Here is a 25,144-nt window from a genome sequence, read left to right on the forward strand (position 1 = left end):
GCCATTCCACCAAAAGTTAACCCGAGGTATGTGAGTATATATTCTTGTCACTTCATCGGTATGAACAAGTCGGAATCTATGCAGCCTTTGATGGGTCACTTGGGGCATGTGATTGCAAGCTTCTCCTAAGGAAATCAGAGATCTTTGCACTAGCAGCATGACCTCGTTCTAAGCAGTAAAGATAATCATCCACTGCATAAAAATAAGTTAAGAAAACTAGTTTAGCTTACAGACTATCTACTAACAAAATAGTTAATAAGGACCACACTCTGGGGCCTGTGCAATGGCAGTCCACAACAATGATAAGGCAAATGAAAATCCAAAATTCCCGTTTATAGTTATTTATCCCCAAGAAATATCGTAAGGCAAATTACAGCACAAATCCATGGTTATGACTACAGATCATATCACCTAAAATAATTTGAAAAAAAAAAAAAATAAAAATTCAACAGCAATGAGACAAAGATGAGCCAAAAATTTTATTCACCATATAATCCACAGAAAGCAAAATGTTAATCATACTCCCTACCCCGCCATGGTTTGCAAATTTGTGCATCAAAAGCCACCAATCAAGTAGATAATACGGCACTCATGCAAAAGAAATACCAATACACATTTGCATTCAAGAGAAAAGTAGAGAGAAACCACTTGGTTGGACCAAGCATCAAATGCGAATTTGAGATGATATCCATCTAATGTGATAATCATTGCAGGACTTCTTCCAAGATTAAATATCTATAACAAAATATTAAAAGGAACAGTCCTTGCTTGCAACACATATTTTTGGGCTTTTAAATTTCTAAAAAAATTCTAAGAGGTCATATTTTATAGTAATTGATTCGTTAACTTTTAAATAATCCCTCTAGGAAACCAAATCCTCAAACTAAATTGTAAGCTCACCTTTCTTATGATTCGGCGTATTGAGAAACATACTCATGACCACTAATCTATGTTGTATGGTTAGGCTCTCCCCTGGTATAATCTTTAGTCCTTACTCCTTACATAACAACCTATCAGACCTTCTAGTTGGAAAGAAATCTATTTGGATACTATGATGCTCACTTTTGAAGGTAACTTAATGCTCCTCTCTCCAAAACCTTAACTTCCATGAAATAAGAGTTAGTACACTTTGTGGAAGCTCTTAATATGTGGTTCATTTATTAAATTGCTTGGAAACTGTGTATGTTTAGCAGATTTATAAACATTAACGTGCAATAAAAGGAGAAATAATAGTAAGAATTCATCTTTTGAAATTGGAACTTGCATTAACACTAGGATTTTGCCATAGGATTAGGAGAAGATTCTTTGAGTTCATTCAAGGCTGTTCAGTGTATTCAATCACATTCATTAAGTTATTCAGTTTGAACTTTTATATTATTCCAAATTGCTGTTAAGGTTCCCCCCCCCCCCTCCAAAAAAAAATCTCTTGTAAATTTGTGAATAATACCTTTACAATAGGAATAACAGATGAATTAGTAAACTGAGGAGCTTCAAACATGATATGTACCTATTGTCAATATCTTCAGGGTAAATTTATTTTTGGCAGCTTTCCCTTCTCTTTTGTTCCTATCTTCTGGATCCTAGCACTGAATGTTTATCAATTCTTTATTTTGCTTGTGCTTAGCACGTGCTCATTAGCTTGTATATGATTAATTAGATCCCTTATATCCCTTAAGTATTTGCACTGAAGAGTATACAAGCCCTGAAGAATTTGGTCATTTTGAGAAATGCAACAAAACAATCAAATTCTTCATTTTCCCCTTTCTTTTCCTTTCCCACAATGCATGGAAAAGCAACCAAGACAGCCTAACAAAAACTAAAGAGATGGAATGAGGGAAAATACCAGAAATTACACCATGGGTAACAGAGGTAATGATTCCATGTTCCACTGGTTCCCCATCAACGTGTAATGATCCTTCTGGAAGCACCGAATGAACTGAATTGGGAAATACCAAATAGGTGAAAGCCTCCATTTTCTGCTGTCAATAAGCTGGGCAACTTAGTAACTAAAAGATTTCAAGCACATCAGCAGCAAATGTTTAGATAGAAAACATATTTTTGCAAGAGCTGGAACAAAAGCTTTATATATGATGAGTAAATTGCATCATAACAAAATTAGGGGTACAGAGTCATTGTTTTTGTGACTGCAAGAGCATTTCTAGGGAAAATCTCCATTCACACCTATCGATCAAAGTGGTTTAGGGATTTAGTTTTAGGGCATCCAAGTGCAGCTAGAAAAGCTCCAAATTGAGTTACATGAGTCAGACAGAAAACGCTAATTACACTGAAATAGGATAGCTAGAGAAGCATAACCTTTTTGCACCCAGATTAAGGAAAATAGGATACCAGAAATTCATGTGCAGTTAGACAGAGAAGAAGAATTACCAGCTCTTCTAGCTTGGTGGGATCCAGAATAACAGATCCACTTCCTGCCATACCACAACAAATGGCAACTGTACAGACCAGCATGAAACAGTCAGTAAGGATGGGAATCTCATGAGGGTATATGGAAGAAACGTTATAAGATTTGCTTACCAGCAAGATGCTTTACAGGAATTCCAGCATCAACAAGGGCAGCGCAGGCCGCATTTATGGCACATGGGAGAAGCTTGAAAGTTTCTGTCAAGGATTTTCCCCAACAATAACATAAAACAGCAACCAATCTAGCTAAGACAATGAGAAACTTGAGAAGTTAACCAATGACAGGTTCCATATTTCAATTCTACCAAGCATTATGGCTGTATGAAACAGAAAACAAAGCCACGAAGGATACTGAACCATCATCATTGACAACCTGCATAGAAAGCAGAAAAAATTCAGTTCTTGGTAAGGAAGAGTACAGAAATGCAACCAACATTTCTTAAACCACTTCATGATCAAGTCATTCTCTCTATGGAGTCTAACAAGTGCTGTTTAAATATGTGATCAGATACAGATAAAAATAATATCTCAATATTTTGGAAAAACACAAAGGGTAACCTGGAATGACAGGATACTTTTCTAATATTTGGAGAGTCAGAACTAATTGTTATCATCATGGTCGATGCTTACTGCAGAAACCAGCAATATCCTAGAAATGAGAGATTCCTAGGAGGGAGTTAAGACTCCAAAGCAGGTAAGAAGTAACAACTCAGGTAATTAATTTATGTGGCTAGGCTCTTAGACAGTATGACAGTTAATGAGACTAGCCAATAAGAAATCATCAACTTAATATGAGTTTCATAGGGTTGTACTTGGTATTGACTGATAATACTAAAATATATCTTCAATAGGCATTGTAGATAAGCTCAACACCTAGGTTGTCTCCTTACCGCAGCTAAATTTACCAAATACCAATGGAGATGTCTCACTGGCATGTCTTTTATTTACAGGCTATGTTAAAGATGCCTCGCGTAGGTTTAGAAAGAGTCACTAATTAGGAAATCATGCATAAGTAAAAATCAATATCACATAATGAGGAGGACATGAATCTGAGCACACACTGGCACCATGATAAGTAATTAAACCAGAAGTGCCAATTCAGCACAAGAATGTATTCGTTAGTAAACAGAACACAATGCAAGAGCACTTCATAACGAGTTAACAACATAAAGATATACCTATGAAAGAATAGATGTCAATTCTTAGTCCTTAACATTTTTCAATAAGTATTCTTAGCAAACTTATTGTTGATCCACCTAGAGGCCATACTCTGCCCAACTAACCTTGACGAAATCTTATGGCCCCTATCCTATTTTACCTAGACTCCTTCAAAATGGGTTAGGTACAAAAAGTGATACTGTAAAGTAGAATTATGTCAACTAGTTGGTTTCAGACAGACAAACCCCCTTCCCCCAATACGCTTTCAATGTTCACATTTAAAATGTTGGCCGAAGGTTTTTGAATACCTACTGTCAACTCTGGCAGAACTATGACTGAATTGATATAGCTAAAAACTTTTGCTTAAATCTTAACCATAACACATTACATATGGAAAAGAAAATAGCAGATATAAATCGATAGAAGCATTTTCAACATGAAGCATAAAACCATATTCACCTGAAGTATGACAGTGGTTGTGGTGTTTTGATTAATGGTCAAAACACAGATACTTTGTAACGTTCTTTTCAGTATCATCTCATACTCCTTCTCTGCTTTGCCTGAACGTGAAAGACAGCAGTAAGCCGATATGTCCAATTACAGGATCACGACTTTCTAAAATCAAATACTTGAAATAATAGCTATTTTTATTTATATAGATTTCATCTGTTATGATCGGCAGGCCGAGCCACCATGGGTGTTATTGCAGATTTTTACAGCTCATAAATAAGAATAAGATGTTCTTTTAAGTTTAAATTCCCAAATTTCAAGGTGTCAGTTACCCAAGTTTTTGGTTTTCTATAAATACAATTTTAACAGCAGGTCCTCTTGTCAGATGTTGATACATGACCATGTCAACGGTTTTTTACTTAGATATTGAACGACTAATTCTAGAGCTTACATAATGACGGAATGATTCACACGCATTCATCAATCAATTTACAAATAATAATGTAACAATAACCCAATACTATGGATGATGCCCAAAGCTTTATGGAAGTGACGCTGTTGGTCAATGGGTTGACTGGATGGTTTTTTCCACTCTTCCACTATGCCGAGAGTAGGTTACCAACAATTTTTATCACAAGTATCACAATTTATAAGATTTATATTAATCTACTGCTGCAAGGATGGTCCATAAAAAATGCATAAGAGGTTAAGGGAAATTTGGTACCTACCCACCTGCCCAGTTCTGGGCTTCCAGATTACCTCAATGGAAGCCTTCTCAGGGTTTTCATTCTTCCTTGTTCCTGTTTTTGGCCCATAAACAGCAGCCAGAACAATTGTATCACCTGAATTGAACAAAAGCACCCATAGAAAGGTCGTCAAGAACCCATTATCAAGGAAGAGAAGAAGTAAAATCCACCCAAATAATTGCAATTTTTTTCTAAGAAAGAAAATCAAATACTCATTGTATAAGTGTAGCTCCTCTCAGTGTACAATAAGAAAATCCATTTTTCCTTTCTTTACTTTTCTGGTTTTACCTTGAGACCAACGAGCCGAACCATGAGCTCGGTTAAGAATATTGCGAGAACAGGCAAGTGGTCTCAACTGATTCCTTGTGCGACTGTCAGGCCTATCAATCTCCATAATCGCTCAAACCTAACATATGATTTGAAACACTGAGAAGCAACATAAGATAGTCTTTCGACTCCATGAGAGAGAGAGAGAGAGAGAGAGAGAGAGAGAGAGAGAGAGAGAACTTACAAGCTGGCGATGGATGGCAGGGAATCCGCCGGAGTACAGCACTTAGGGTTTTGTTTAGGGCTTTGGGGAGTGGGGGAAGTCAGTTTGATTCAAATGTTTAATACGAGCATCGCACGGCGAAGTCGCATCCCTAGATTGCGGTTGCGGCTATACCGAGTCGGGGAAGTGAAATTTCTTGAACCGGAAGTAAGACGAAACTGAAAATGATTCTATTTCACACGACAAGGATAACGGGAAAAACTATCCCAAGAAAACAAGTGTAAAAGTTGATGAGACATCAACCATTGGATCGGAATCCATGAAAGAGTCAATTCTCAACCAAGAGCCCACATTGGATAACCTCTTATTGACTTACGTTATGCTCAGCGACACGGTTATCCAAAAACAACATCAACAGTGTGATCTTCTCGAAGAGTACGGAATACTGATTCTGATCAAGTTCTAGTATTGCACGTGCATCATAGACCATACACATCACAATACAAGAACATATCTCGTCCCTTCTGCACGTGTAGGAAGGAATACCTAGGAAGTAAGACACAAATGCTGCCATGGAAAGGTTCTCAAAACCTCTCCCGTGCTAGACGCAAAGAACAAACGCCATCTCCGCTCGAATAAGAGGCGGAACTGAGAAGCCCTTCCACCACTCTCCAGCAACGTAACGACACTTAAATTAACTTTTCCTTTCATCATCCCATTTGAAGTTCGTGAAAACAGATTTGGGTTCGTTTAATTAATGGTTGCAGAAGTAATGGAATGGGAGCTCAAAAGAGCATCCATGCAGGCAAAGGTTAGTTTCCCTTTACTTCCTCTTCTCAGAGACGCACGGGAGATATTGAGAGTATAAAGACACTTCCACAAATAGGAATTGTTGTGGCAGTAGTTGGTCTAACGCCATTGCTGTTACTCTGCAGCCAAGATAGATGTAAATGTGGATTTCACTCACAAGCTATGTGCAGCTTTAATGCTTCCTCCATTCAGGTTTTTGTTTACTGCTCTTTGCTTCCTCCATGGTTATATACTTATATTTGGTTACGATTCTCAGACCTTATCGTTATGGATGTGTATTTTTATTGTCAGGGATTCTGGCCATCCATTTTCTCAGATAATTGGAAGGTAGTGTATTGGGATCTGTTATTTATCGACTTCCTTTCGAAGATAGGTGTCTGGGTTAAAATTCTTTTGTTGAATTTCCTTTCTGACTGTGATGGGTATAAATGTATAATCTTTCTACGTATTGTAGTCTTTGTATCAAACACCCCAGTTTGTTTGGCGGAAGTGAGAAGCTTGACGTGTCCGTGGATAAGGGACTGTATGATTCTAATATCTTGATAGCTTTCAGAAGGCCGAGACCCCAGGGTGTCGCCCAACAGTCTTTCGTTATTCAGGTCTGCTTCTATCTTTTGTTTTTTTATATTTTTATTGGAAAAGAATATTGAATGGATTTAATTACTTTCTCCCAGATGAAAATTGGGTTACATAGGAACTTCCTGAATCATTTCTACACAAATCGATAACCCATTCGGTTGATCTAGATGGATAATTCAGTTGTAGGTATAATAATAAGTTCACTCTACAATGTTGTAACTAAGAAAGTATTTTGAACCCCTCCCTTCAGCACTCAATCTCTCCCGAGATTGGAGTCCATGGGTTGCCCATCGACAATTTCTCCCGCTCAGGAAGTGGGGGTATCAATTTGTGCCGCTTGTCAGCTGGAGTTGATGTAAATGAACCTGCAAGTTCAAATTGGACCAGCACCACTAGCATAAAGTTTGAGGTGGGTCTAACTTTTTCCAGTTCTCAAGGACTATTGTGCTCCCTCACCCTCCTCACCATTTGGATTCAGTTGCTAATGAAACTAACTTATGCATTGTATTTTGTACCAGCATGTCAGACCAATTAATGATGACGGCCGCTTCATAAGCAGAGACCTTGACGGGTTTCCTGTGACCTGCAGGTGATTGTGTTTGCGTGAATAAATAAACTTTAAGCACCCTGAATGACATATGTATTGATTATTCAATCATCAAATTAACTCAATCTATTGATTTTCAATGTTGTATGGAAATGCTTCTTATGCAGTGGCACATCACACGATAGTATGGTAGTTCTGAAGCAGGAATCTCATTATGTGAAGGCCAATGATCATAGTTTCTCGCAAGTAAAATACTCTACTTGCTGGCCTGAATATCTGTTTTATAGGAAACCTGAGGAAAATTATCTTATACTTAGCAATTGTGTTGTTCATGTTTCTTTTAGTTGAAACTTCAAATGGAACAAGGCATTCCTGTTCTATCCAAGTGGCTAATCTTCAACAGATTCAAATTTGTTACATCAAAGGGGGTTAAACTTGGGCCTGCATTTTTCTTGGCAAGGTGAAGGAACTTTTGGTGCATTTAGGAGAGAATATTACTTTTGGGTTCTTTTTTAGTCCTTTTCTGGCACTGGTCTTACCTTTTATCTTACAGCCTGACAGGTGGTTCCATTGTAGGGGACATGGCACCTTACCAAGCATTTGCAATTGGCGGTCTTGGTAGTGTTCGAGGATATGGTGAGGGTGCTGTAGGATCTGGGAGATCTTGTCTCATCATGAACAATGAATTAACAGTCCCTTTGGTATGATATAACTTGGTCATTATGTTTCACTAGCTATCAAAGAAAATCTTTTTCCTATTAAAAAAATTATTCTCAAGTACAAGCTATGGTAACTTTCTTGAGTTGTATATCTGTGGTTCTGGTATTCCTATCTGACTTCCAACCAAACTTTATGGGTTCCCTTGCTCATATCTTGCTAAAAGCAATGTTGAGAAATACCTATTATTTACATTCCGCTTTCTTTAGGCGTGGTCTGATACCATTGAACTTGGTGATCTGGCAAGTACTTGCATTGTGCAACTAGCAATTTCGAACTAATTGGTGCTATTACTGTTCATGTTAATTTATGAAGTAATGCCACAGTTAGGAATATTCCTGGGAAGATATCTGAATTGTTGTTGTTCCCAGAATATTTATATTTACTCTTACATGATTGTTGTTTTTGAGTTATGAATATTTATGCTTACATGGTTGTTGTTCGTACATTATGACCCTCCCCAGACTCGACAGTGGCGGGAGCCTCATGCACTGGGTACGCCCTTTTGTTTTGAGTGGCCCAGTTGCAAATTCCTATGCTCACTTCCCTAACCCCCTAAAAAGAAAAACAATATATTAAATAAAATAATCAGATTATCATGGTCTCAAAAACCGGGATCGGATCGGTGGAATCGGCCTATATGAATTGGAATTTGTCGTCCCCAACTCCAATTGTCCTGATTCTCAACGAGGCAAATGGCGTCGACCAAAAATATGTATAGATCTCATTTATTGGCCATTATCTCCTTTGACTCCTTCCTTTGGTCTCCAGAAGTGAAGAAAGGGAAGTAAACTTAACTCTTGTAGTGAGACCTTAAAGAATTTTGAGCCAAGAACTCCAAATATCTGAGATGTAAGGAAACAATACCCTCTTCTCCCGATCTGGTTTTTGGCGCTTCCAGCTGATTCCTGGTTGATTCAAATCAGGATTGGATAGGAATTGATGGAGGCTAATCCATGTACTGGGTCCGATTTTTAATTCCTTGCATATTATTTTAGGCTATAGCGATACAAGCCTAAAGATAAAGTAACACTTGTAGCTTGACGAATATGTAATATGATCAGGTGTGCAAAACCATATAGAGAAATATGAATAACAAATGCAATCTCAGATTATGAGTTAACTATATCCTATAAGTAATGCCTCAGTGCTCCTGGAGAACAGATGCCCAAAAGAACAGTGTGCTCTTCACATGTTTGATGATTCACAGGAGGGAGCAGTTATTATAGATATAATGTTTAAATTCCTTCCTAACCACAATTCTGGGCAAAAGGAAACAAATATTTTACATGATTAGGGGTCCAATGTTAAAAGCCCTTAGCATCTACACTACGGGTGGCAACCTTGCAAGGTACTTCTGTAGACACTTCAAATAACCGTATGAAATCCTGACTTCATAGGTTACTGAACAATGTAGTGACAAGTGTTCATTGATTTCATGCTTGGCTTGATGATTTGGATATCTCCTTTATGAAAGAAGCCCATGTAGGGTGTACATTGTTTGAATGGAGATGCTTCTCTGGTATTGGTTTGGTCGTTTCCATTTTCTCAGGTTGATATTCATGCTCTTGGATGTTTTTGTTCTTTAGAATTTTGGCTTGATTGATTTCTGATCTGATTGTTTTTGAGATATTGGTGGTTCTTAGTGTTACCATTTACTTTGATGACTTTAGGTGAATGGGCAATATTGTTCAAATCATATGATTTGTGATATGGTCCATAATTCACGACATGAATGACAGTCAGTATGATTTGAATCATACTATTGCCTCGTTTTTTGAAATTATCTACGGATTACTGTCTGGATCTTGTGGTCTGATACATGAAGCCTACAATTTCAATTGAATTTTTCTATTCAAATCTATTAATTAGATGTTAGTTCCTTACATTATAGTGTAATCTTTTTAGAGAAAAAAAAATTAGGGGCTTTTGTTTTAGGAGTGCCATATATGGTGCTCTTCAATTTACTAAAATTTTTGGGTTCTTCCAATCCTACTTCTGGAGTTCTTTCTTGAAGGAATTTTAGTTTTGACCAAAGTTCCTTCCAAAAATCATATGGGTAGGTTTCAATCATTGTTAGAGTTGTTAGAATATCTTGTATAGGGGTAGTTCTGTCATTGTCTAGTTATAAGACATGACTAAGTTGTATTTTTACTTTATTGTCTTATTTCTCCTTACCTCCCTAGGGAGGCTTGTGTAATTTGGAAGACTTAATGAATGAAGCTAATATGTGTGTTGAGAATCACTCTCAACACACACAATCGATTCTCCCATTCTCTTCTCTTCTTCTCATCTCTTCTCTCCTTCTTCTTCTTCTTGCTGTATACTCTTCTCTTACCAGATTCGATCTACCTTTGAGTTTCAACTTGGTATCAGAGCCAACATCTCTGGTTTGAGAGTCGGCTGAGCTCAGTCCTCATCTTCTCCTCTCTTTGGAACCCTATAAATGTAAAGGGGGTTCCATTGGAGGCTGTATATGTGAAACCTATACTCCTTACGAGTCTTGGGAGTGGTATTCCCTAAGTTGGAGAGAGTTTCATAGTGCTTGAAGGTGACTTGAAGCAATGGAGGAAGGCGGCAAGTTACCGCCGACTTGTGAAGCTTCTTCTTGGTTCTCCTTCTCTTCTCCACATCTTGGCATGAGACCTATTGGAGTTGCATCGCCTAGGGGTGTTGTTTGGACCCCAAAGCTCTTGGTTGTTGAAAAGAAATTGCCTTCTTGCTAGATGTTTTTGAAGACTTGAAACCAGGCTCTGTTTTCCGCCGACCTAGGAGTGTCTCAGTTTGATTCGCCTTTGGCAGCTTGGATGACCTTGGAACTTGTCCCATTTGTGTCGTATGGGAGTGCTTTTTGAAGCCCTAAGAGCCCCGCCCTTGAAGGTGGAGGGTCGAGGACTGCTCTTGTTTTTTCTCTTCTTGCTACGGTATCATTTGCTCTGTTTTTGTCTTCTCCGAGGTCTGCTTGTATTGGATGGCTGAATGTGATAGTATTACATCTTGATACACTTATTGGGTATTATGGACTAAAGGTTCTTGGCTACTAGCAGAATTTGGTTTGAGTTATACAAGTTTTTGCTCTTCATATGCTTGCTGTTTTTTAGGCTTGGCCTCAGCCTTGTGGTTTGGTTGATTTGGGACCATATTTGTATTGGTCTGTCTCCTTGTTTTGGGTTGAGTATACGCCCCACTTGCGGAAACAATTTATATTGATTGTTGAAGTATTTGCCTATTATGTCCACTTGTATGCGGGACAGGATTTGAGGTCGGTGGACCAATTACGACCGGCAGCCCAAGTGGTGGTTTCCCAACCATGGCTTCCTTTGATAACCCCAACACCCGGATCTCGGTTGTGAAGTTGGACAATACCAACTATTTGGATTGGTCCCGTTAGTGAAGTTGTCTCTACGTAGTAGGGGAAGTTGGGGTACATTCGGTCTATCACGACTCCCTGCTACTGCGATGCGAGGTTATCTCAAGTGGGAGGCTGAAAACTCCTTGTCATGATTTGGCTGATCTTTTCCATGAAACCTGAGATAGGTCGGAGATTTATGAGTAAGGAGACTGCTAAAGATATTTGGGATGGTGTATCCAGAATTTTTGATAGAGTTGGAGATTCCACGAAAGTGTATCAAATTCTCCAAAAATCATTCATATGAAACAGGGTGATAGGAGTATATCTCGAGTACTACAACTCGTTATTAGCTTGTGGGAGGAGTATGATCATTATACCAATCTCCAGTTGTCCAATGCCGAGGATCAGGCAAAAGTCTACGAGGAGCAAGAAAAGGAAAGGATCCTTATTTTGCTTGGTGGTCTTAACTCGAATATGAGCCCTTCGCGCAAATCTTAGGGAGGTCTCCATTTCCATCTCTCGGATGATGTGTGCGATTATTTGCAAAGTGAGGAAAGAGGACCACTATGGATATTGTACCATCAATAGAGAGAGTGCGCTCTTGTTTCCAGTTCCCAAAAAGATGGAAAAGTGGGGGAAAGGCCGTGAGAGATACAAATGTGACCATTGTGGCAAGCTTGGACATACCAAGGACCGGTCTTTGGGATCTTCATGGGCAGCCCCTGGTATGCGTGGTAATTCATCTCATGCCCGTGGAGGCAAGCGAGGGGGAGCTAAGGCTCATTCTGTGACATCGAGTCCGAGCCACGCCTGGACGCATGACTGCTCCGATTCCCTCTCACAGGATGATATTGCAGCCCTACGTCGGTTGATGTCTCACCTTGGAGGGTCGACTCGGTTCTAGCTACGGAGGGTTGACTATACGCCTCGGCTCTGCCGGGTCTCATCTGCTACCCCTTTGCATCCACTTGGATCATTGACTCTGGAGCTTCCGATCGCATGACTGGTATGTCCCAGTTACGTGATTCCTATTCCATTTGTTCTGGCCGGGACAAGGTAAGGGTTGCTGATGGTTCCCTTTCCTCTGTCTCTGGTAAGGGTAATGTGCGGGTTACTCCTTCTATTTCCCTTGAGTCTGTCCTTCATGTTCCCGACTTTGCTACTAACCTATTATCAGTGAGTCACCTAACCAAATCCTTACATTGTTGTGTCACTTTCTTTCCTTCTTATTGTGTCTTTCAGGATTTGGAGACAAAGAGGGTTATTAGCGGTGGGGTGAGAAAGGAGGACTCTATCTTCTTGAGCCACGATCGCTGCTCAATCATTTGCTGCACTTATGTTTGTGGTCGGCACGACCGGAGTGCTTTGGAGTCTGTTATGCTTGGCATCAACGTTTGGGTCATCCCTCTTTTGTTGTTATGAGGAGACACTTACCCCACTTGTTTACTTCCTTTCCTGCATCTTATGTTTTTCAGTGTGAATCTTGTATTTTTGCTAAACATTGTCACACATCTTATCCTTATCGTGGTAATAGATCTACTGCACCTTTTTCCCTTGTTCATACTGATGTTTGGGGGCCTTCTCCTACTACTTCCTTATCTGGTTTTCGTTATTTTGTTTCATTTGTGGATGACTATTCTCGGTCTACTTGGACTATTTTGTTAAAACAAAAGAGTGATGTTTGTGATGCTTTTAAGGAGTTTTATCACTTTATCAGTACTCAGTTTGGTACTCACATCAAAATTGTTAGATCTGATAAGGGGGGTGAGTACATGTATGGGGGGCTCCAACAATTCTTTTCTGATAAGGGCATCATCCATCAACTGGCTTGTGTTGACACCCCACAGCAAAATGGGGTGGCTGAACGCAAAAACCGCCATTTGCTGGAAATCACTAGGGGTCTTCTCTTTGGTATGCACGTGCCTAAGACCTTCTGGTCTGATGCCCTTCTTACCGCTACCTTTCTTATTAACCGGATGCCAAGTCCAATCCTTGGCTCCAAATCCCCCTTGGCTCTTCTTTCTCCTCAATCCTCAGTTTTTTCCTTGTCTCCACGCGTCTTTGGTTGTGTTTGTTATGTACATGTCAACAAATCAGCCCGCACCAAGCTTGATCCCAAAGCTCTCAAGTGCATCTTCTTAGGCTACTCTGATTCCACTAAAGGGTATAAGTGCTACCATCCTTCTTCCCGAAGGCGATTTCTCTCCAAAGATGTCACCTTCTTTGAGTCTATTCCTTTTTTTTCTTCTTCCCCTCGCCATTCTGTTCAGGGGGAGAGTATTAGCAGTGAACAGAATGCGGATGTCATTCCCTTCCTATCTCCTTTACCTACCTCTACTTCCCCATTTCTATTTGATATTGGAAAGTATAAAGAAGTGGATGTTGTGGATGATGTTGATGTTGATGGTATTGGTGATGGTGATGCTAGCAGACAAAAGGAATACAAGGGGATAAGATTTAAAGAAGATGGTGTATTCACAAGAGGTGAATGCTTGTTGAAGGAAAAAGGGAAGCAACCATGGTACAAGCGACCCTGCCAAAACCCCTCTTTGGATCCACATCCTCAGTCTCATCCTCTTCAGTCAGGTAATTCCTCTCCTTCTGAATTAGATCTTCCCATTGCTATTAGAAAGGGGAAGAGAACCTGTACTAATACCATAGCCCAGTTTGTTTCCTATAACTCCATTTCTCCTACAGGTGTTGCTTTTTCCACTGCTCTTGAGTCTTCTTCTATTCCCAAAAATGTCACAGAGGCCTTATCCAATCCAAAATGGATGCAAGTAATGACTGAGGAAATGGTGGCTCTAGAGAAGAACAATACTTGGACACTTGTTGATCTTCCCAAGGGGAGAACTCCAGTTGGATGTAGATGGGTTTATACAATCAAGTATAGATCCGATGGTACAGTGGAAAGGTACAAAGCTCGGCTGGTTGCTAAAGGGTATAGTCAGGTGTATGGCATTGACTACCAGGAGACTTTTGCCCCTGTAGCCAAGCATAACTCCATCAGGGTTCTTCTTTCAGTAGCAGCCAATAAAGATTGGCCTATGTACCAATTAGATGTGAAGAATGCATTTCTTCATGGAGATTTAGCAGGTTGTGTACATGCAGCCTCCACCTGGTTTTAAGTGTCCCTCTTGAAGGGAAAGTGTGTTTGTTGAAGAAAGCTCTTTATGGCCTAAAGCAGTCTCCTAAGGCCTGGTTTGAGAGATTTAGACAAGCCATTCGAAGAATGGGTATTCCCAGTCAAGTGACCACACCTTGTTTATCGGGAGAGGTAATGGTACGATTACGGCTCTCATTGTCTATGTTGATGACATTGTGTGTATGGGAATGATGTTGCTTGAGATAGATAGATTGAAGTCTTATCTCGGCTAAACAGTTTGAGATCAAAGACCTTGGAATCTTAAAATACTTCTTGGGTATTGAGGTATCTAGATCAAGGAAAGGGATCAACATTTGCCAAAGGAAATTTGTCTTGGATCTTCTGAAAGAGACAGGGATGATGGGGTGCAAACCAGCTACTTCCCCCATTGATCCGAATCATAAACTTGGTGATGAATGTGGTTCTTCTCTTATAGATGCAAGCAAGTACCAGAGGTTAGTTGGGAAACTAATCTATCTCTCCCTAACTCGACCAGACATCTCTTATGCAGTTGGAGTGGTGAGTCAATTCATGCATGCTCCCAGGGGTGGACATCTGGATGCAGTATATCGCATCATCAAATACTTGAAATCCTGTCCAGGAAAGGGCCTTTTATTTGCCAGGCATGACCATTTACAGATTGAAGGCTACACAGATGCTGATTGGGCTGGTTCAGTCTCTGACAGGAGATCTACTTCTGGGTATTGTACCTTCTTGGGTGGTAATCTAGTTACCTGGAGGAGCAAGAAACAACCAATTGTTGCTCGATCTAGTGCTGAGGCCGAGTTTAGGGCCATGGCCCATGGAATATGTGAGCTTATATGGCTAAAACGACTTCTTCACGATTTGAGCTTTGAAACTGAAGGGCCAATGAGACTTTATTGTGACAACAAAGCTGCCATAAGCATTGCCCATAATCCGGTTCAACATGATCGAACCAAGCATATTGAGGTCGATCGTCACTTCATCAAAGAGAAGTTGGATTCTGGGTGCATTTGTACTCCCTTTGTGAAAACAGGTGATCAAGTAGCAGATATCTTCACCAAGGGTCTCTCTTCTAGTCTATTTAGTACTCTATTGTGCAAGCTGGGAATGTATGACATTTATTCTCCAGCTTGAGGGGGAGTGTTAGAGTTGTTAGAATATCTTGTATAGGGGTAGTTCTGTCATTGTCTAGTTATAAGACATGACTAAGTTGTATTTTTACTTTATTGTCTTATTTCTCCTTACCTCCCTAGGGAGGCTTGTGTAATTTGGAAGACTTAATGAATGAAGCTAATATGTGTGTTGAGAATCACTCTCAACACACACAATCGATTCTCCCATTCTCTTCTCTTCTTCTCATCTCTTCTCTCCTTCTTCTTCTTCTTGCTGTATACTCTTCTCTTACCAGATTCGATCTACCTTTGAGTTTCAACTATCATATGATAAACTTCACGTATGTTTGTTTGGAATAGGATAGATCCTAGAGGCTTCAATTTATTGATTGAGGATGGTGTTGAGACTTGAGACCAAAGAATTAGGTTTTGGGAGTTGGGAAGATTAGGTTCATTAACCAGGTTTTTAAGGGAAAATAATTGTATATTCCAATGAGGATGGGAGTAAACATAGGCAATGAATAAGTAGCAATGGTTCTACATCTTTTTTTTTTTTTTCCATTACTCCTGTTTTTAAGGAGTGGGAGAGGTTAATTCTAAGCCTAAAGGATGGGATCACGGCTCTGCAATTGCTTTTCACAGCAAGCCTCATCTAGAGCTTCCATAATAAGAGAAATTCTTAACAAATGGCAAAATAGAGAGTTGTCTTTTAAGTTGAATATTGTGATGTATTATACTTTGAAATTCCTATATCTTAATATTGGGATCTTCCTGATGCAGACAGGGGATCAAATGATCCAATCTAGCCTGCGGTGGCCCTATTAACTGAATAATTAGGCAGAAGCTTAACAGATTAAATACAGATCTCGAAATCAAATTAGGAATCAGATTCAGAAATTCTGTTTAGTAGACCAGATTTAAGAGAGAACTGTGGGTAAGAAAAGATATGGGGAAGCTAAATAGTAATAATATTAGGAGAGGATTGACAGAATCAATGCTATTATTAGGAGAAATAAGAGGGAAGTTCAAAGTTCAAATCTGTCAATAAACTGAAATAAAGAGGAGGGAGGAAGGGAGAGAGCAGCAGCAGTTCTTGATAGCAACCAGAAGTAGTAGATAACAGTCACACTGGTAAGATCCATGGGCTGCAGCCTCACAATCAAATGACAAATTTGTTTCATTCGGGGGGGGGGGGGAAGGCAAAAGGATTTCTGGTTGAGTCAACCATGATTCCTTCCTAGTTGACACACATATTTGTACCACATGGAAGGATGAGGTGGCAATTCTGATGTTGGATGTGTAGGAAATGTATGAATTGACTGTGTCAGATTTCAGCCCCAAATTCAGTCATTTATTCTCCCATGTATGTCACACGCATCCCATTGGTAACCTGTGCACCCTCTTGGTTGTCCAGATATTTTTAATGCTTCATTTTGCCTTGTGGCAATCTCCATTTTGGCTGAAACTTGATATGTGAGGATGGGACCTCGGGGTAAATAGGTCTTGCCAATCAAGGATTCATCCTTGGTTGGGCCAACCAGAAAACCTGCTTACGAAGGATTCATATGGGGATACAACCATATTGATAAAGACTAATTGACCCACTTTAAGACTCCTAAAACTACCGAACAACTGACCCTTCAAGTTTCTAAACAAACGTTTAAGAAACCTATTAAAATATGTAAATCATAGTTGTCACGACGCCTAGGTGAACCAAGGCAGCTGAGGGGGGTAAAAAAATAAGGCAACATCAACAGCTATCTATGGGTTACAGACTTGTTTTGGATGATCACATAGAATAATATCCTTTCATTGACCATTTTAATCAGGAAGAATTCTCCATTTGATGGAGCAATGAGCAGGATTTCAGTCACCTGTTTTTTTTTTTTTTTGGGGGGGGGGGGGTGGCAGAAACGAAATTTCAGTCACCTTTTTTATATAATGTAGATTTGAAGTTTTGAAGCAGTTTAGTGGGGCTTTAATCATAGCAGTATCCCTGTGTTTATCCTCTTTAGGCTCCACTAAAGGCATGTTGAAGGAGTACAATGATGTAAAATTCTCATCAAGTTCCTGGGGGATATTTGTGATTCCATTTGAGGTTAAAATGACTCATTCTGCTTCAACTATCATGCAATGCCTCATTATTCTAGTGTACCATTGTGTATAATTCATGCTAAAACTTTCTTCATGATGCACTGAAGCATAGGGACACTGATGCTCAGTTATGTCATGCTACTATGTACTTAGATATGAAATACCCAACTGATTAATGTCAAAAAAGTGATCAGTTCGGGTTTTGTAAATGTTCTTATTATCTCCATTTCTTTTCTTCCTTGTCAACAACAACAACAACTCAGCCTTATCCCAACTAAATGGGGTTGGCTACATGGATCCTTGCCCTCCAATCAGCTCTATTCAAGGTCATACTTGATACAAGGCCTAAGCTATGCATGTCTTTCCTCACCACTTCTCCTAAGGTCATTTTAGGTGTGCCCTTGGCTCTTTTAGTTCCTTCAATCTGAATCAAATCACTACTCCGTACAGGAGCATCTAAAGGCCTCCATTGAACATGGACGTGCCACCTCAAACGACTTTCTCGTAGTTTATCATGTATTGGAGCTACTCCCAAATCAGCTCTAATATGATCATTCCTTACTTTATGCTTCCTAGTTTTACACTCATCCATCTCAACATCCTCATCTCCGCTGCACTGAGTTTATCTATATGAGGGTTCTTAACTGCGCCCCATTCCGCACCAGACATCATAGCCTATCGTATGACTGTCTTTTACAATTTTCCTTTGAGTTTTAAAGGAACACGTCGATCACACAACACTCCAGCCACACCTCTGTACTTCATCCATCCTATTTTAATTCTCTGTGAAACATCATCCTTTATATTATCTTCTTTATTTATGACTGAGCCCAGATTCCTAAAATAATCACTTTTCAGAATCTCCCTCATCAATTTTCACCATCTCATTATTCGTCCTAGTGTAACTAAAGTTACACATCATATACTTTGCCTTTGTTCTACTTATCTTAATACCTTTTGATTCCAAGGTTGATCTCTATAGCTCCTTTGGTGTTAATCCCTGCTTTTGTCTCATCCACCAAAATAATATCATTAGCAAAAAACATACACCAATGAACCTCATTTTGAATGTCTCTGGTTAAATCATCCATGATAAGCGCAAACAAAGAAGTGCTTAAAGTTGATCCTTGATGTAACCTAATTGAAACTGGAAAGTCACTACCTTGATCCCCTGCACCATTATATATATCTTTAATTATGTCCACATATTTACTTGAAACACTTCTCTTCTCTAGTATATCTAGATAAACTCTCTAGGGACTTTGTCATAAGCTTTTTCTAGGTCAATGAAGACCATATGGAGATCCTTCTTGCAATCTCTAAATCTTTCCACGAGTCTCCTAAGTAAATAGCTTCTGTCATGGATCTTCCGGGCATAAAACCAAATTGGTTCTCCATAATAGTAGTTTCTTTTCTCAGGTGGGTTTCAATAACCCTTTCCCATAATTTCGTAGTATGACTCATTAATTTTATGCCTCTAATAGTTATTGCAGCTTTGAATATCACCTTTATTTTTGTAATTCGAAACCACAATACTTCTCCTCCATTCAGTTGCCATTTTCCTTGTACTCATAATCTTATTAAACAGGCTTGGTTATCCAGGATAAACCACATATTCCTAAGCTCTTCCACACTTTTATTGGGACCTCATCTGGGCCTTGACAACATTTTATCAATATCAATATTGAGATCGACAGGCATTTCATCAAGGAGAAGCTTGAGCAAAGCTCCATTTGCATTCCTTTTATCACCTCGGAGAATCAGTCAGCTGATGTGTTTACGAAGGCTTACATTGTAAAGTTTTTCATCCTATCATACGCAAGTTGGGCATGCGTGATATATATGTATCAACTTGAAGGGGAGTGTTAAAGTATCTAGATTCAATGAATGTGTCTAGATACATTGTGCACATGTGCCACATGTTAGGATAAGGATTATGACTAATCCTTACCTATCATCCCATAATTGTAATCCCTTCTCCCATCTATAAATAAAGGTGGCCCCTATCATTCTAGACAAGCCAAGTAATTCTCCCATAATTCAACTGTAAATAATTTCAAAGTATCTCCTTTTAAGCTTCACCACCTTATCCTAGGGAAAATAAGCTCACATTTTTTACGATTCTGCGTAGTAAGGTGAGGCACATATCTATGACCACTAATCTATGTTGTGTGGTTAAGCTCTCTGCTGGTATAACCTTACAGTCCTTACGTAACAATCTATCAGACCTTCTAGTTAGGAACAAATCTATTTGGATACTATAATGCCCACTTTGAAGGTAACTAACTGCTCCTCTCTGTTTTCAAAGTAAGTGTTTACGATGGATAATTCATAAGCCACAACAAAATCTAAAACTAAGATCCCCTCCTCATTCCTCTCTCCAAAACCATATCCTCTATATACACCTTTATAACCTCTAAGATCTTTCCCAACATGTCCATTCAGATCACCCCCTATAACAATCTTTTCTCCTTGACTAAAACTTTTCACTAATCCATCTATGTTTCAAAATTGTAATTTACTACTTTCATCCAATCCTATTTGAGGTTCGTAAGCGCTAATTATATTGATGACATCTTTCTCCAACACAACCTTGATAGATATAGTCCTATCTCCAAATCTTTTAACATCCACCACATCATTCTTTAAATCTTTATACCCTACTATGCCCACTCCACTTCTATTACTTTTATCCCTTATATACCAAACTTTAAACTTAATGAAGTCTTAGGTTTGATTAGTCTAACTAAGAACCAAACCAAGATCTTTTATCAAAAGGTGAATCAATTTCAGGGTAAAACCAGGAGAACAATGGGGTGAGAATTCATATGAGGAAACCAAGAAAACAATGGGAAATAAATCATATGAGGAAACCAAGAGAATAGTGGGAAATAAAACATATGGGGAAACCAAGAGAACAATGGGAATTCAATTATATTAGGTTAGGGATGGGGTAATAAATAATAAATTTTGTTAGTAGAAGAAGTACCGCCAACCTCAACCGTAGAGTCAAGTTTAGGTAGAATAATAATGGAGAGCTTCAAAAGAGAACCAAAACAAACCACCTGGGTTTCCCACCGTAAGGTGTCAACCGGATCAAACACCGATTCCTTCAAGGAACCACCCGGGCTTCCCACCGCAAGGTGTCTATTGGATCAAACACCAATCCCACTAGCCTTGATCAAACACAAGACAAATCTTCAATGGAAGAGAGCAGCAAAAAGCCTTTTCATTATCAAAATGCGTGTTCAATATTGGCCCCCCTTACAATCTTATATAAAAGACTTAAAAATAGACTCCTACACTAAAAAAGAAAGGCCTAACCCAATCCTTAACCTATTAGGTAACTTAAACTGACTAGGAAATTGAAATAGATTCAAAGCAGAGTCCTAATCCAGCCCCACTAAAAACTTAAAAGAAAACTACTAAAATCACTAAAAGTGAATTATTGGTTGAACCGGTTCAATTCATGAACATAAACACCAAAATAAATCTAAGTATGGAACTTAAACAACTAATCTCGTATGCAACCATATTACCCATACTTTAGGTCCATAAAAGTGATCTATTACATAGAAAACCCATGGGATCAAAGGCCCAACATGTATAGAACCCAACCCTAGACTTATTCCTAATAAAACAAGCCTATCTCAGTGATGAATCTGCATCAGTCGTCCAACTACTTAGCTTTTTATACCCTTCCATCTAGCCTCTTGAATACATACTATGTTAATCATTCTTCTCCTCATAACATCTATCAATTTTTTACTCTTACTTGTTAAAGATCCAATGTTCCAAGATGCTAATCTAACCCTATGCTTTTGGATTAGCTTCTTTACCACAATCATCTATGGTGCGAAAACCCTTGCCTACTTGTCACCACATCCGGGTGCCGACGCGGTGCATTGCTTATAGGGAACGCCCTAGCTAACCTTTGCTCACTTTCACTACACCCGGGTCATAGTGTAGCGCGTTGCTTATTTTGGCGGGGAATGCCCTAGCATAATGTTGATAATATAAGGTTGTAGAATACATGTAAAAGGGTTTGTCTAGGGTTTTTTTTCTTCCGGTGCCACCTGCCAACCTGATGCACCAATCCTCCTTTGTCCGGGCTTGACCGGCAGAAAACATTGGCAGAGTTATCTTTTTCTCCCTTATCATCACTTAATAATTGGAACTAGTACATGATCACAGTTCAATGGGTTATATGTCAAATCCATGCATCCATAATCAGAAAGGGACGAGGTTTAAATATTTTTTTTTTTGAAGGGGAACAGAGGCACCTGCCTTTCTAATGAATAACTGTGAGATGTTACTAAGAAATTATTATAAAAGGTACAATGAGTATATCTATGTAGAAAGTTATTCTGTGACAATATTTTTTCCAGATTTTATTGAATGCATTGATATTTCAATTGCACTTCTTTAGGTCCAATTTGTTTTTGGGCAAAAACCATGTAAAAAGAAAAAGTTCAAGTAGAATCCTTTTTGTTATAATATTAAAACTTTTCTTTCTGTGGTTTTACCTGGATACAAACAGAGCCTTGCAGAATCTCAGTGCTTTTGCTCATGAGTTGGTTTTAGTTTTCACTATGAGTTGTAAGATAATTTTAAAAGCATTTACAACAACAACTCAGCCTTATCCCAACTAGATGGGGTCGGCTACATGAATCCTTACCCTCCAATCAGCTCTATGCAAGGTCATACTTGATACAAGGCCTAAGCTATGCATGTCTTTCCTCACTACTTCTCCCAGAGTCATTTTAGGTCTGCCCCTAGCTCTTTTGGCTTCTTCATTCTGAATCAATCACTCCTCCGTACTGGAGCATTTAAATTTTATAGGCACTTACTATGTCCTAATAATCAGCAATAAGAAAAAGAAAGTCATTGATATCAAATGTTGAACTTTTAAACACATACTGTGTAACTATATATAAGTAAGGAAGTGAATATACCAACTAAACTCATCATATGATTGTCAAATTCCAATTATGTGTCAAAGGAAGCTCCATCAACACTGACAGCGACTACAGATAAGAGCTATACTTAGGAGGTAATACCTAAAATTGGCTCATGGCCAAAACTGCCTGCCTTTTAAATGATATGGATTGTGGGGCCAAAATCCTGTCCAAGGTCACTTACCAAAACCTACCACCCTTGAAAGAGCAACTGATTTCAAAATACTTGCATTATCTGTGTACTCATTTCCCCACTAGAAAGATTTAATCCTGAATAAACCATTAGCTCCATCCCTCCGATGTTTTCTATTCTTGATTTTGAGTTCCATTAAACCATTGATCTCTTGTTTGAGATATCAGAAACAATCAAGATGTGAGGCATAAAGTACCTGAAACTTGTAAAGAGTATTTTTAATCATTCATTCCAATAGTATTGATACTTGTAAAGAATATTTTTAATCATCCAGTAATTTGTAATGAATATTGTGTCATCTTATGGTTTTAGTCCCCCCAACTCTTATAATAATTTTTTCCCTGGTATCTTTCTCATTAGCTCAATGAAGTCTGGTATTTCTATAATATTCTGTTTCCTATTCATAACTTTATTTCTTGTGGTGCTTATTTAATTCAGAACAAAATTTTGGAAGGTGCTGTTTTCATGGATTGTGGTACGGACTTGGGCTCTGGTCGCCTTGTTCCAGGTCACTTACATGCTCTCATGATTTATCTTCACTGCATTAGTTCTGACTTGTAATTATATTTATACCTATAGCCACCTATGTATGTTAATAGGTATTTACGTATGCATATGTTTATTAATTCACGTACTTAGGTAGTTAAATTCCACTAACTCAATAAAAACATCAATTGAATTGCCCACAACAACTGTGATTTGTTTAATCAAGAGTTATCTGGCTCCCTAGTTCTTCATTTGGAAGAAAGTGAAGAAGGGCCATGAAGAGAGCCTTCTCTTCAGTCACCTGATCTGCTATGTGGCATGATTGGATGGGCCCAAATCTTGTGACATTAGACCCCTAGGTCTTTGCTCACATGTCAAGTTTCAACCCAAACGGAGTTTGCCCAGTGGCAAAATAGAGCTTTGAAAATCCAGGACCATGGGAGAGTGTACTGAAGTGGTCGGAGTATGGTAGGCTTGCATGGACATACAAGGGGATGCATGGCAATACATGGGGGTTATATGGTTAAATTTGGTTCTGAAAATTTACATGTTGCCGGACCAAGCCATTCCTTGTCTATTCATTGGCTAGAATTACCACATCATGCTGCCACGTGGCAGAAGTGTAAAGGCAAAATTATACAATTGCCTAAGAATTCTTAATGCTCAAATATTTCCTCTAGGAATTATTATTCTGTTCAAGTTTAACCGTATGGACACAAATACCGAGGATGGAGATGAGAGTGGATCTATGCCACTTGTGCAATCCTGAAATTGCTTAAGAAGCTCAAAATATTCTACCTTTTCAGGAGATTGCAAAGATTTTTATTTACAATATAGTCCAAGCTTGGGTAGATGAATGTTGCCGATCAAAAACAAATAGAAAGACACCCCCCCCCCCCCCCCCAAAAAAAAAAAAAAAAAAAAAAAGGTTTGAGTCAGTTTGGAAAGGGTGGGATCCAGCTTAAAATTCCGTGTTTCAAGCTTAAAGAGTTTAATTTTGGTGCAGGTTTTCTGTAGTCAAACTCAAATAGCTGTGGTATGGAGTTGTTCTTGAGCTGAGTTTGTGTTGCTATTGCAATTTTTATTGTCTGTCTGAACTGAAAATCTTATAAATGTTAGGCTCCGGTGGATTCCATGGAAATCTTTTACATGAAATCAGGAGGTGTGTGAAAGCAAAAGGAAATAAAATGCAAAAATTTAGAAAGCAAATTTCAATTTATTTTTCCTGCCAAAAAAAAAAAAAAAAAAAGGTATTAGAGATATCTTGGTTCTCTTTTTTTTTTTGGATAGTTAACAAATCTTGGTTTTCCTGGAAGGCAGAAGAAAAATAAGTTATCATGATATGTCTCAGCCCTCTTCGCACACCAATCTAATCTATTAATTTACACAACCGGCTTACAAAAATGTGCATGCTACCTCATATTTTCAGTTGTTTGGATATCTCACCCCTTTTATCTTAATCTTTTAGTGAGGAAAAAAAAAAAATTATGCTGATAGTCTGTTTGGGAATTTCAGGAAATCCTTCTCTTAGGCATGGAAAACCTGGGACTGGAGTTGGATTCGGATATGGTCTTCGGTTAAAGTCTAACTTTGGTCAGTTTCAGATTGATTATGCCATTAATGCCTTTCAACAAAAGACTGTCTACTTTGGCATCAGCAATGTTGTGGGATGAAGGTTACGTTGTTCCAAGAAGATGTATGCTTCATATTGAATTTTCGTGGTCCATTGAAAAATATCATCAAGGACAATCATATGTCAAACAGTTCTTTGAGGAATGACTTAGGGGGATTGAAACCTTTATCCCTCGAGGCTGAAAATACCAGACCTGTGGTTTGGTTCTATGTCACAACACTTGTGCCTCCAAATTTGAGTAAATATTAGCACAGAGTGGTTTCAATTT

General features: G+C 38.8%; 2 protein-coding genes across 5 annotated transcripts; one reads left to right on the forward strand and one right to left on the reverse strand.

The window, feature by feature from the left end:
* On the reverse strand, positions 1 to 16,435 carry LOC122643377 (exosome complex exonuclease RRP46 homolog). Of its 2 annotated transcripts, XM_043837003.1 has the most exons (11): positions 16,425 to 16,435; positions 9,952 to 9,959; positions 9,915 to 9,916; positions 5,064 to 5,181; positions 4,758 to 4,871; positions 4,039 to 4,139; positions 2,774 to 2,794; positions 2,536 to 2,608; positions 2,386 to 2,453; positions 1,844 to 1,979; positions 1 to 192 (listed from the first exon to the last, which is right to left on the reverse strand). In XM_043837003.1, exons 4-11 carry the CDS (start codon positions 5,167 to 5,169, stop codon positions 77 to 79), a joined length of 735 nt encoding a protein of 244 aa, XP_043692938.1. In that variant the 5' UTR covers positions 5,170 to 5,181; positions 9,915 to 9,916; positions 9,952 to 9,959; positions 16,425 to 16,435; the 3' UTR covers positions 1 to 76. The 2 variants fall into 2 exon arrangements, with proteins under 2 accessions (XP_043692938.1, XP_043692942.1); XM_043837007.1 differs by lacking the exons at positions 9,915 to 9,916; positions 9,952 to 9,959; positions 16,425 to 16,435 and adding an exon at positions 5,287 to 5,327 and having other exon boundaries at positions 2 to 192; positions 1,844 to 1,976; positions 5,064 to 5,193.
* Positions 5,853 to 25,144, forward strand: LOC122643363 (outer envelope protein 39, chloroplastic). Of its 3 annotated transcripts, XR_006330177.1 has the most exons (12): positions 5,856 to 6,076; positions 6,201 to 6,267; positions 6,367 to 6,402; positions 6,530 to 6,674; positions 6,905 to 7,063; positions 7,173 to 7,243; positions 7,369 to 7,447; positions 7,546 to 7,661; positions 7,755 to 7,902; positions 23,196 to 23,265; positions 24,759 to 25,029; positions 25,061 to 25,144. XR_006330177.1 is itself a non-coding variant. In XM_043836992.1 (11 exons), exons 1-11 carry the CDS (start codon positions 6,043 to 6,045, stop codon positions 24,914 to 24,916), a joined length of 1,083 nt encoding a protein of 360 aa, XP_043692927.1. In that variant the 5' UTR covers positions 5,856 to 6,042; the 3' UTR covers positions 24,917 to 25,144. The 3 variants fall into 3 exon arrangements, 2 of the variants coding, with proteins under 2 accessions (XP_043692932.1, XP_043692927.1); XM_043836992.1 differs by having other exon boundaries at positions 24,759 to 25,144; XM_043836997.1 differs by lacking the exon at positions 23,196 to 23,265 and having other exon boundaries at positions 5,853 to 6,076; positions 24,759 to 25,144.

This window comes from Telopea speciosissima, chromosome 1, assembly GCF_018873765.1.
Source record: "Telopea speciosissima isolate NSW1024214 ecotype Mountain lineage chromosome 1, Tspe_v1, whole genome shotgun sequence".
Taxonomy (NCBI): Eukaryota; Viridiplantae; Streptophyta; class Magnoliopsida; order Proteales; family Proteaceae; genus Telopea; species Telopea speciosissima.